Raw genomic sequence first — 12,450 nt, 5'->3', positions numbered from 1 at the left:
TATGATGCAAGGAAGGTCATTTAATGAATTTGTACAGTAGCTCCATTAAAAGTCATGAAAATGAACTACTGACCTCTTACAGACCCAATTATGACTTTCAGACATGTCAAGGAAAAGAATATAACAGAGCTGGTGCATCAGGTTTCCATGGGGATGAAATACTTGGAGGAAAACAATTTTGTACACAGGGATTTGGCTGCAAGAAATGTGTTGCTAGTTACCCAACATTATGCCAAAATTAGTGACTTTGGACTTTCCAAAGCTCTTGCTTCTGATGAGAATTATTACAAGGTAAGATTAGTACAAGGTATATGACTTTGATAGTGATGTGATTTTGTTTTTTATGGAATGATTTTCAGTGGAAGTAGTTATTCTAAAAGTTGAAATACAGAACACATTTTATTATTTTGTTGCCTGTTAGTAGGTAATTAAAACAAAGGAATGGCCTTACTGAACTGTATAGAGCTGGTTGGGAACAAAAATTCAATGGAAATTTTTTTTACTATTTTCCACACACAAAAAAAGGGGGCTCGGGGAATTTTCAGCCAAAAAGATTGGTTTTGGCCTAAAGGCAAAGACTTTTCAGATACTGTTTTTTGATTACAAGTCAAAGTTTTCTACGGAAAGCAGACACTTTCCTTGAAAATTTTTGTTCAGTCAAAAGCCCAATTTACTGTTGAAAAACAGTTTCAATTAAAAACATTTGCCCAGCCCTAGAAATGGATTCTACTACAGAATAGTGTCAATCCATTTGCATATATTTTGCATCCAAACTCTTTCAACATCATCAACCAAAACTAAACCTAATACTGTTGTTATTGAAATATGATGATTCATTTTGGGAGGATGTTGAATGAAAACAGTTTGGTTAAATGATGGCTAAATAAATCCTTGTATAGAGGGACTGTTCAGTTCAGTTTTAAGTGAATTATGCTGCCTGCATCCAAAGGAAAGGAAATGACTGCCAAGTTTCATAAAAATATAACAGTCCTTGAGAGTCAAGAGAGTCCTTTGGGCCCATCATATCTTCTTTTAATTCCCTTATCTTATATTCTGATTTTGCTCCCCCTGTTCCCAACACAAGAAGGTTTTGTCCTTTTTAAGCTGGAGCTGGTCTATTGTATTTCCTGAAGAGCAGAATATCTAGGGCTAAAATGAGATCCAAGTCCTCTGTGGAAGCATTTTTGGATGAACTTATGATACCAGCCTCTCCTCATGTTTTTCACTGCTCTGTCTTTCTTGTCAAAACATCTCCAAGGCTAGGTGAATAGCCAGATATGCATGTGAGGCTTTGCAATTCAAATCATTCCTTGCCCCTGTCCTCTCCTCCTCTTCGTCCTACTCAATCGATTTATCATCATAGGTAAGTTAGGGCCAACCTGCATGAATGCTACATGAGTGGTAGCATTGAGGGCAATGCTACATGAGCGGTAGCATTAAGAAAAGTGTGAGGATGCTCATTACAATTGGTGTTGGGGAGCCACAAACAGTAGAAATATGTTTTTAATTACAAGTAAAATGTTTGGGATCAGGATGAGCTCTTTAAAAGCACAGTTTGTTTCAAGTGAAGAGGGGACCTTAACTGAGGGCATGTCTACACTACCCCACTACATCAGCATAATTACTCCACTTCTGCAAGAGGCCACCATGGCAAGGTGTGGATAGCACTTTAAGCCGATGTAACTTATATCGCTCAGGGGGGTGTTGTTTTCACACCCCTGTGTGACATAAGTTACATCAACTTATGCGGTAGTGTAGACCAGCCCTGAGAGTCGATGACAAAGGTGCATTCCTCTTTCCCACTGAAAAGCAGAGTGGAGTTTCACAGTGACATTGCCTTGTGATAACTTGGTATTGCCACAGAATAGTGTTAAGAAATAACTTAATTAGATTGCAACTCAGTATCATAATGCAATGCTGTCAGTCCCTATGCTGTTTGAGGCAAAAGGGAATCTCTGCTTGAGACCGAGTTCTGCCTTGAAGCAAGTATGAGCCTCAGGTTAATTGGTATGTCTCAGGTTGTGCAACTGAGACTTGATATGAAAACCTTTATTTTGAAAAAAGTGTCAAAACGATTGAGTATTAAATTAAACAATAGCATGCAGCAGATGCCATTAAAAACATGACCAAAAATAATTTGCAGATAAATTTACCTTTACTGTGGTATTTCTGGTATTCCTATGCTAGAACATAGAGTGTGGAATACTGTGAATAGCACAGTAATAACTCCTCTGTGTGTGTGTGCATGTGTAAGCAATTTGATGGCATTGCTTTACATTTCTTCAGTTAACATGGCATATTTGAATTTTGATGATAACTGTAATTGTTTCCACTGCCTGCTTTTTCTTTTGTGACTCATTTTTAGGCACAAAGCCATGGGAAATGGCCAGTCAAGTGGTATGCTCCAGAATGCATGAACTTCTACAAATTTTCTAGCAAGAGTGATGTTTGGAGCTTTGGGGTTCTAATGTGGGAAGCTTTTTCCTTTGGGCAAAAGCCATATAAGGTGAGTATTTTTTTTCAGTTATGTTTTTGTCGAAGTTAGTGAAAAGTAATAACCTCACACATGTATATGTGCACATGCGTGCACACACACATATCTGATAGATCCATTCTGCTGCAACAAGTGATTCTCCCATGCCAGGGCAATCCCCAGCTACCCATTTGTGGAAGCTTGATGAAGCACATGGGCTATAGTGTGGCTCCAAAGTTTGCTGTGTCTACACCTTTCATATTCTAAGTGACAGCACGGATGATGTACTCTAGCTGCAACTGAGGCTTTATCGTTCTGTTTTAGGGAATGAAAGGAAGTGAGGTTGCCCAGATGATTGAAAGAGGAGAGCGAATGGAATCTCCTGAGGCTTGTCCAAGTGAGGTCTATGACTTGATGAAACTGTGTTGGACATACAAGTAAGTGTAATGTGACATTTTACCTCCTGTTGATATTTCTTAGGCAGCTTAGCTTATATGTAGAAAGAAAACAAGAGACATTTGAAAACATATACTTTCAGCTGATGTTTTAATTAGAAACAATGAGCTATAATCTTCAGGCAGTCCATCATGCTTTCAAATAACCACAAGTTGCTGTGGAACTATATGCCCTTACTATCTACCTATCAAACAAAAAATGTATCTGATTTCAAATGTGATATTTTCCACACTGCTTAAACAAGAATAAGGCATAAAAATGTTCTGGCCAAAAAATAGGGTTTCATCAAAATCAAAATTGTTCACAGGCAAATGTCACTTTTGATGATATTTTTAACAGAGTTTTTGTTCCATTTCAGTTTTTGAAAACAAGAAAATTTCCAATTATCAGATATTTTCCCACTCCCTTCCCCCTTGAATGCAATAGAATCACTGAAGTCTAGATTTTTTTCTACATTATATTCTCTCTCTCTCTTTCTCCCCCCCCCCCCCATCTTTTCAAAACATCCACAACTTTGGAAAAGTTATTAAGAGGCAAAAGGGCGGGGGGAACTAACTTTTTTAAGACTGAAGTTTTGAAAAGTTACAGAATGGCTAAGTTAATTTCATTTTTCCACTCTATAGTTTTTCCAAAGTTGAAGAAATTTTGAAAATGTAAAGCACAAAAACCCACCCTAACCTGGACACTCCTTTTATTGCACTGTGTGATAAATATTCAAAAATTTGACATGTGAAATATTTTTACTTTGAAAAAATGTTTTTTAAAAAGTTCTTTATTTAGAACTCTGTAAAATAGAAACAACTTGCAAAATATTTCAAAATTCTGATTTTTCCTCCCTATATTTTGTCTACCGCCTATAAAATAAATATCAGACTGTATGGGGACTACAATGGCTATGCAGTCTTTTGGTGTCTTCAAATTTAAACTCAAATTATTTAAATTTATGCTTTTTACACTTCAAAATCAGCCATGGTGAGAAGACGGGTTCTTAAACAACAACTACAAATTCAGTGTTCCTGCAAGACAAGACAAAAATCATATTGTATGCATCACAGGTACATTTCAAAAAGAAACAGTCTTCTACATATGAAAGCAGTGGGCCAAACTCTGCTTTCAGTTACATTGGCATAAATTGGGAGAAGTTCCTTTCAATTTACATCAGTAAATAACTGAAAGCGGAATTTGGTGGATGGTATGTCATGGCAGGAATACAGTCCTCGTGAGCACAGTGCTTCTAGAAATAACAACAAACATAATGAGCTTCACAGAAATATAATTTCTTTCTTATAATCAGCCTGACTTTCTTCCCTGATTAATTCAATGAATGCCATAAACAATTGTTGATCACATCAGAATCACTTCTGTCAGGATTAATTGCAAAGTCTTAAACACTTAATTATGACATCATTGAATAAATATATTATGAGAAAACTAATTATTATATCCGTGAAATAAATGTACCAGGGCAAATGCTAAGGACAGTGCACCTGTGCTTGAAAAGGAATTCTATACCCATATGAAGTAAATGGATCCATGTATAATGTAAATTTCATAAGGACTTGTTCTCAATTTAATCAGTTGCATGAATTAATAGTGGGTAAAAGAAACTCATTCTAGCCATGTATCCAGGACCACGTTCAGAGATGAGCAGAAGCAACTCCAGGGCTGTGGTCATAGCTCTCATTATGAGTCAGATGGTGCACTGTATGGACTATCTTCCACACCTTACATCTGAAATAAATGAGGTAGAAGGTAAAGGGGAGCAGTTTTATCCTTTCGTGCACTGGTGTATCACTGACTCTGGCTACATATAGTAATAGGTAATATATTGCATTGTCTAGATGAAATGATGGGTTAGTTGATCTGGATGTACTTTAGTGTGACCATCACCGTTTGGTGTTCTCTCTGGTGGTAATTCTAATAATATCTTCACCATTTAATGAACCTTCAGCAAAGTCTGGGGGTATAAGGAGATGGAACAGTGGTCCAAAAGTCATTCCTTTCACAGCTTTCCAATTACTATACCGTCATATCTCTCTTTCTCTTACAGGATTGATGACCGACCAGGATTTTCTGCTGTTGAACTCAAACTACGTAACTACTATTATGACATTTCACATTAACAATGTGGATACTATGGACCTTATGCTCACTTTGGTCTGCTGAAAGCTCCCTTCTGAAAATGAAATCCAAAAGTTTTAGCTTTAGAAAACATCATGACTTCAGTGTCGACAACATAAAGAGCTTCAGCAGTACCAAAGTTCAAAGCAAAGCCCTTTGTAATAGATGCCTTTACTTGCTTTCAGTGCAATTTCCGGCCCTGAAATATCTTTTCAAAAGCAGACATTGCTACACTGTGTGCAGCAAAGACAGCATAATAGATCTTTAGAATTCTACTAAATTAAGTTTGTTTTATTTTACATACAGCCTTCTTGTCTTTGGAGGGAGGGATGTATATTGCAAATTCCATTTTCTCTCTTTCATCTCTCTTCCTCTCATGCATATATTTGAATACAGAGCCAGCATAAAAGCCTTGCCACTAATTTTCTCACTACTGTTATTTACGCTAAAAATTGCTCAGAAGTCCCCAAGCTTTGATAAAGCTTTTTCTCCCAGGGAGAGGAAGGTATTGATCTTTGACTGTTTAATTCTTAGTTTATATCCTAATGTACTCTACCTGGACCACTGAAATCCTCTCAAGTAAAAAGCCTACACTCCCCTGCAGTAATGCAAGGAGAGGGGAAACAGAATTTGTGAATCCCTACAGTGTGGCAAGGAAGCATCCATTCCCCTCTGAATTCTCCTCTTCCCCCGACCTGCCCCCATTTCTATTCAGGACTCTCCAGCTTGTCTAGGGGAATAGTCATATATACAAGAGGAGTCCTTGGGGCATGCTTCCTGCTAGAAGAGGGAGTAACAATGCCTCAGTTAATGTTGCTCAGTATTAAACTTATTGTCTGTGCCTGCATTAGCTGAGAGAGCATTGGTTGGCCAGTGGAAGCATCTCCTTTTCTGTCTTACCTTTGTCCTCTTCCTCCGATGTCTTTTATGGATTATGTCTTTTAACAGACTTCCTGATGCTGTATGCCAAACAGCTACCACCTCCTCTTTCAAATTCCTTCTCTTCCACAACGCGCTTCCACAGATTCCAAGGCCAGAAGGGACCATTGTGAGCATCTAGTCAGAGCTCCAACACAGGCCATACAACTTCCCCAAAATTCCTAGGGCATACCTTTTACAGAGATCCAGTCTTGATTTAAAAATTGTCCGTGATTAGCGGGTCCACCATGACCATTGGTAAAGTGTTCGAATGGCTAATTACTCCCGCTGTCAAAAAGTGACACCTTATTTCCAGTCTGAATTTGTCTATCTTTAACTTCCAGCCATTAGATTGTGTTACACCTTCCTCTGCTGGATTGACAAGCACATTATTAAATATTTGTTCCCTCTCTAGATACTTAATCGAGTCACCTCTTAACCTTCTCTTTGTTAAACTAAATAGATTGAGCTAGATGGCATGTTTTCTATCCTTGAATCATTCTCATGGTTCTTCTCTGAACCCCCTTCAATTTATCAATGTCTTCCTTGAAATGTGGGCACCAGCACTCTAATATTTTATAATAACGTCATTGCATAAAAAGGGAACTCTCAAGACATTTGAAGTGCAACCAGTTTTTCACTTCTCACTCTGCAGGAATCAGAGCCTCCCCCAGCCCCAATCCCTTTATCCCAAGGGATCCATCTGCCTCAATTTCATTACCTTTGCCCTTCCCATAATGTTAGTGTTTGTGCTACCATTATAGCTTTCATCTTGCATTAGACTGTAAACCCTTCAGGAAGGAGTCTTTGTCTTTCTGTTTGTTTGCAATGCACCAAACTCTCTCTGGCAGTGTATAAAGATAACAAATCATTCAGTTCCCCTGATTGTTCCCTATTGCCACTTTTCTCCAGTCTCATTTTAAATATTCCATGTTTATCCTGATATGTAGCCTAAATTTTCATTCCCTTTCTTAATTACAGCCCCATACTCCAATACTGTTTTTGAGCCCTGTATTCAATCCTAAATAATTATTGGTGTTTACACCTTCCAAATATATGTAGACTATTCTTATAAGATAACTAGTTCCCAAAATTAATTTATTGGCATGCACATAAATGGATGCACATTTTTTTACTACATGAAATACGGGTATGCAAAGAAGAATAATGTTTAAGGTTTGATATATTTATTTCTATGTATTTTCAGAACATATGTATTTTACCATGGCATTAACTGGGTATTTTAAAAGTTAATTTAGATGGTATTTTTGTCCTTTGAAAAAGAAATTGATTACACAGGGCCAACGTTTCAAACATAGAAGAGGGTTATAGAAGTTTGGTTTCCATTGTGAAATATTTGTAGGTACTGTAGATCTAATGTAAGAGATCATTTGTTTCTTTTTACTAAATTAAAGATAAATGGCCTATGTTTTCAAAAGTGACTAGTGATTTTTCAATGCCTTAGTTTTGAGGTGTCCAATGGAGGACATTGTAAAGGTACCTGATATTTAAAGACACTCAAAACCATGAGTTGCTTTTGAAAATGAAGGCTATTTATCTTTATCCAAGTGGGACCAGTATATAAATTGGTTGGTTTGAAAAGCTAGATATCTCAGCATCTGTTTTTCTGCATGGCCATGTTGTCCGGAAGTGGCCTCTATTTGATTTTTGAGCACTCACTTTTGCACAGACAATTTAGAATCTCCATGTGCGGTAATCCACCTGTGCATGAAACTGGATGTAAATCAAGCACAAGTGAGATTTGAGTATAAAATCCCATCACCAAGAAGGGCTACAATTCCACATGCTCTCGGACCCTCTGAGAGCATGGCCTAATGTGACAAAGTTGGGGAGGCCCAACCTCCTCCCATTTCTTTTTTAAAACATTTTTAAAAGTGAAGAAAGATCCTGATTAGTATTATTTTATTGTTTTTTAGCTTTGCTCTAAAAGCCTACAGCGTATGAATATAAAGTTTTGTGACCTAAATGAATATATTATTAAACTGAAATTAAAGGTATTCTTTTGTAAAAGGTTTGGTTGTAATAAGAATCCTTTTTAAAAATATATTTGACTGTGATATAGTTATGTTTTATTTACTGTCTTCTAACCATTACTGATACAAGGTAGTGAATATGTATTTGTCAAATTACTGTGATTGTTTATTTTGAGCCTGATTGTGATTCCCTTACTCAGGCCTGGTCTACACTTAAAATTTAGGTTGACCTAGCTGCATTGCTCAGGGCCAAAATTTTGCACCCTGAGAGACATAGTTAGGTCAACCTAACGCCCATTGTACATGCAGATAGGTTGCTGGAGGAATTCTTCCGTGCACTTAGTTACCACCTCTCGAAGAGATGTATTTATTACATTGATGAAAAAGTATAATCTCTTAAGATTATGATTTATGTAAAGCATTCAATATCATGTCAGTTGCCATCTGTTTTAATCATTTGCATCTTGGTACTTAGTTGTATTGTGGTCCCACTCACTCATCCCCACTCATTGCTTACTTAAAGAAACTGAAAAGAACCAGTGTGTAGATAAACCCTAAATATACCAAGAAATATACCAAGTGAAGATTTTTTTAAACTTGGAACCAAAAATAATACCCATAAATTTCATGAACTAAAATAATTACAGCTAGAACTGGTAACAGGTTCAGGCTAAACGCCTGAAACTGTCTGTTTTTATTTTTAAAAGGTCAATAATGATATTCCTCAATCCATTAGTCACTTAGAATTGTGCTGATCCAGCTGTAAGAAACACATCTTGCCAGCAGATGGCAGTGATTGAATAGATTTAATGCTGTTAATACTCTCTCATTCTCTAAACACCTTACCTCTTATTTTCTGTAATTACCTTTAATTTAATTTGCATTTTCACTTTGATTATATATTTAGAAAAAAATAAGTAATTAAATAAATCCATCACTTCCCCTACCATTGAAGTGCAGCCAACTCTGGGATAAAACATGACAGCTATTGAAGAGCACACAGTAACACACTGCACAAGTTAGGGCAAGAAGAAAAGGATATTGTAACCAAATGAATGAGAGTGGAAATCTTAGGCTAACTGTATGTAATTTCCTGCAATAAATTTTGTCCAGGAAAATGCACCTCTAATTCTTGAAAAAAGTATCCTGGGGTATTTTAATGACCACAGTGAAGGAAAGCACCTCAAGGATTACAGCTAGCCTTCAGGGCTTGAGTACTGACTCAGAGGGATGCATGTCACCTATTAAATCAATACCTCCCTGCTTGGAGCATCCAGTTGTTCCATGGAAGTCTCCCATCCCATCCAAGCACTATCCAATGTTGCTTCACTCATGAATTTTAACAATGCTGTGGCCTGTCTGTCTCGGGTAGCTTAGCTTGCCTCTAGAAACATAAATGAAAGCAACGGTATTAAATATCTATACTAAATTGATAGAATGTTATCTCAGGTTAGGGTAATAGTTATAGCAATCACCCACATTTCCCCTGTGCCTTAGCCCTACCTATTCAGGTGAAAAGCAGCTAGACACCTTAACATACACTGAAATCTTCACTGAGCCTAGTCATTACCTTTTTGAATGGCTGAGAGATTGGCACATTCACCATTTCCCTTCAGTCACCTCAGCTTTTCCACAGAGCGCAATGCCTTGATGGACCATCACACTCATAGCTCTCATTTCAATGAACTCTTTTACAGCCAGCTGGTATAAATATACAGATACCAAAGACTGCCCATCAAAATAAATGCTTTACATTGCCATACGAGTAACCAACTTCAGTGGCAGCTTGTCCCTGCAAGAATGAGAATGAGTGCAAGACTCCCTCAGCCTGGCATCTCTGCACAAAGGCCAGCCACATTCACTCTCCTTGAATGTCCCTCAGGGCTAGAGGAACACCCTGGAGAGGATGCAGCACTAGCCTCCCAGTGCTTCTGCCCAGCGCCAGATGGTGGGGAAGGGACATGGAAGAGGTGTTGCAATGGCTGCCTTCCCCTTTTCAAAATAAAGGTTTAAAAGCACAGCAAGTAATTTGGCACACAGACAAAAACTACAATATTAGGAGAGCAGTTGCTTCTCTGAATGCACATTTACATGTCTGTTTTGAAGACATGACTGCACTACTGTGTGTGCACATAAATGGTTTTCTTTTCCACATTTGGAATAATGTGGTAGTTTGTGCAATATTCCTTCTCTACAACAGCAGTATCACTAAAACCATTACGCTCATGCTGAATGGAAAACCAGGTAAAAGGAAACTTTTGAATTGTGCCCACTGTGTATCTGAAAAGTTTGCCCCCCCCCCCCAAAAAAAAAAAAAAAACCCAAAAGCTTGCCCTTCTATTTTGCCCTCTTTCATTTAGCAACCACTTTTTAAAAAATCAGGTAGGGGTTCTGCACACTGCAATACACAGCGACTGTACGACACTTGGCAATGTAATTGTAAAAATCCAGGCCAAACAAGATATTGTATATTGCATGGCTGCTCCTGTCTTTTAGAATGCTAGGACAGCCCCTTTCTTCTTTATATATTCAATTGTAGGCTCTATCCTTGCTGTGCTAATGCAGAACCCTGCCTGGCTCCGGTACTATTTTTAAATTCTTCAATAGACTCTGACTCTGTCCATCCACTCACAGAGAGTGAAAGGGCTTGACACTAGGGATTGTGAGTCTGGCATTCTTGACCCATTCATAGTTTTTGCATATATTGAGCAAGTAGAACAAGTACTGATTCGTCTTAGTGATACAGTGCGGCACAATTTAGGTTAAAGGATGGATGAAGTATGGAGTAAGTCATGCCTCAGAAAGTCATCCTCAATTGTCTGATTGTATCCATTTTAATGCCAAACAGAACTTGCAGTACACACAAACACAAGTACAAAGTTCACAATTTGTTCCCAAAGCTCCCACAGCTGCTTCTGTGCAAGCTTTTTTTACAAAAAAAAAAACAAAAAAAAACCCCTCTTGAATTTGTTTACATAACTTTATACCAGGAAATTATTGTGCAATTCTTTTTTGTTGCATCCAAACTGTTCCCTTCAAAAATCTGACTATTGTATACCTGTATATTAAATTCCTAACTGTTCAATTTGTTCAGCAGATACTTTGTGACAGTATCTACTGTATACAATGCATACAGGCTGTAAAGTAATCCTGAAATCAAACCTCTGATTTATATTTCTGGAAATTTAATAGCTGATGTGAACTCCATCTGTTTTGTACTTGCTGTGTTCAGCAGAACTGCGGGGGGGGGGGAGTTAAATGTTTTCTGTAGGAGTCAAATTTGTAGCTTTCTTCTGCTTTGAGACAAAAGAAGATGCTGTTTCTTATGATCAGCTTTTTTATTCACAAGTTTATTTCAGGGCCTTGAGGGCCATTGCCACTGTAAGCCAAGGCAAAAAGAGACTTTTCTGTGATGTGTGGAAGAAAGAGTTAAATCTTAGTTACCAACAACACTAGAATATGAAGATTATCCTCAGAATATTATTTTTGGGTTTTTTTTCTTTAAGAGCAGAGTTTTTGCATGGTCATCCTTTAAGAAATCCAGAAGAGCTGGAACAGCTGGGGTTCTAGTGTTTCCCTTTCCCCTTGACATTAGTAGAATTTTGTCCAAATGGTTTTACCAGTCCAGCTGGTAGAAGGTCTGTGTGATGCTAGAAGAGTCTCTATCACTTGGGAAGAGTGACAGTTCACGGGCAAGGAGCAATTATGACAGAGGTTCCCTCTGTAGTTCCTGAAGGGATCTCCTCACAGATTGGCTCCACCATAGTGGGGAAAGAGAGCACAAACTGAGAGGTCGTTTGTAAAGGCCCCCATACACAGAACACTCTGCTGGAGTGTCAGGAGGGCGTACTCACCCATAGTTCTCTGCTTGTATTCTGTGGGGAGTGGGGGGCTGAGGCCTCTCTCCTCTGGGATGGCTCGCGGCCCATTGGAAGAAAGGAAGCACTGGGCTGGAAAGGAAGGAGGCCCTAGCCTTCCCAAAGAGCATTGAGGGTATGCCCTATGGGGATGGCTTCTACCATTACCACCCAGAATGGGGCAATGGTGAGAGTGGGGCAATGGGTCTCTATGTGGGGGAATGCTATTACTCTGATTAGTCCCACAGCCTCTGAGTCACATTGACTCCTGAACACTAAGTACAATATTAGGGAAGCAGAGCTGTTTCAGGAAGCAAATAAGAGAGCCAACAAAGTAGCTATGAAATATTATACTTGTTGCAGTTGCCTGCTGACTGCATAAACAAAACACTGGTTTGCCCTGGAAAACAAAGTGACAAGAGAATGTTCTATGATTGTTTCATCTGGTACAATAACTTTTTTGGATAATGTCCTCATCTCTCTTAACGTACATGTACTTTGCTTGCAGTATTGTACAGGACATAACGTACTAAAACAAGCAGCGCTGAGGACAGATGCTGTGTGCTGACTATTCAGAGTTCTGCCATAAAATGCAAGGATGAGGTTTGTATTTTCCTCCATATGTTCTTAG

General features: G+C 38.3%; 1 protein-coding gene across 1 annotated transcript in view; it reads left to right on the top strand.

The window, feature by feature from the left end:
* The window catches only part of SYK (spleen associated tyrosine kinase), a 73,976-nt gene extending 66,010 nt beyond the window's left edge, over positions 1-7,966 (top strand). The window contains exons 11-14 of the mRNA XM_077817425.1: positions 102-291; positions 2,366-2,506; positions 2,798-2,910; positions 4,980-7,966. Coding sequence (XP_077673551.1) covers positions 102-291; positions 2,366-2,506; positions 2,798-2,910; positions 4,980-5,052 — 517 coding nt within the window. The 3' untranslated portion in view covers positions 5,053-7,966. The remainder of the gene's footprint in view (positions 1-101; positions 292-2,365; positions 2,507-2,797; positions 2,911-4,979) is intronic.
* The last annotated feature ends 4,484 nt before the right edge of the window (positions 7,967-12,450 follow it).

The sequence above is a fragment of the Eretmochelys imbricata genome, chromosome 5 (genome assembly GCF_965152235.1).
Source record: "Eretmochelys imbricata isolate rEreImb1 chromosome 5, rEreImb1.hap1, whole genome shotgun sequence".
NCBI classification, from domain to species: domain Eukaryota; kingdom Metazoa; phylum Chordata; order Testudines; family Cheloniidae; genus Eretmochelys; species Eretmochelys imbricata.
The sequence above is the reverse complement of the archived record's forward strand: the minus strand, read 5'-3'. Positions and strand labels throughout refer to the sequence as shown.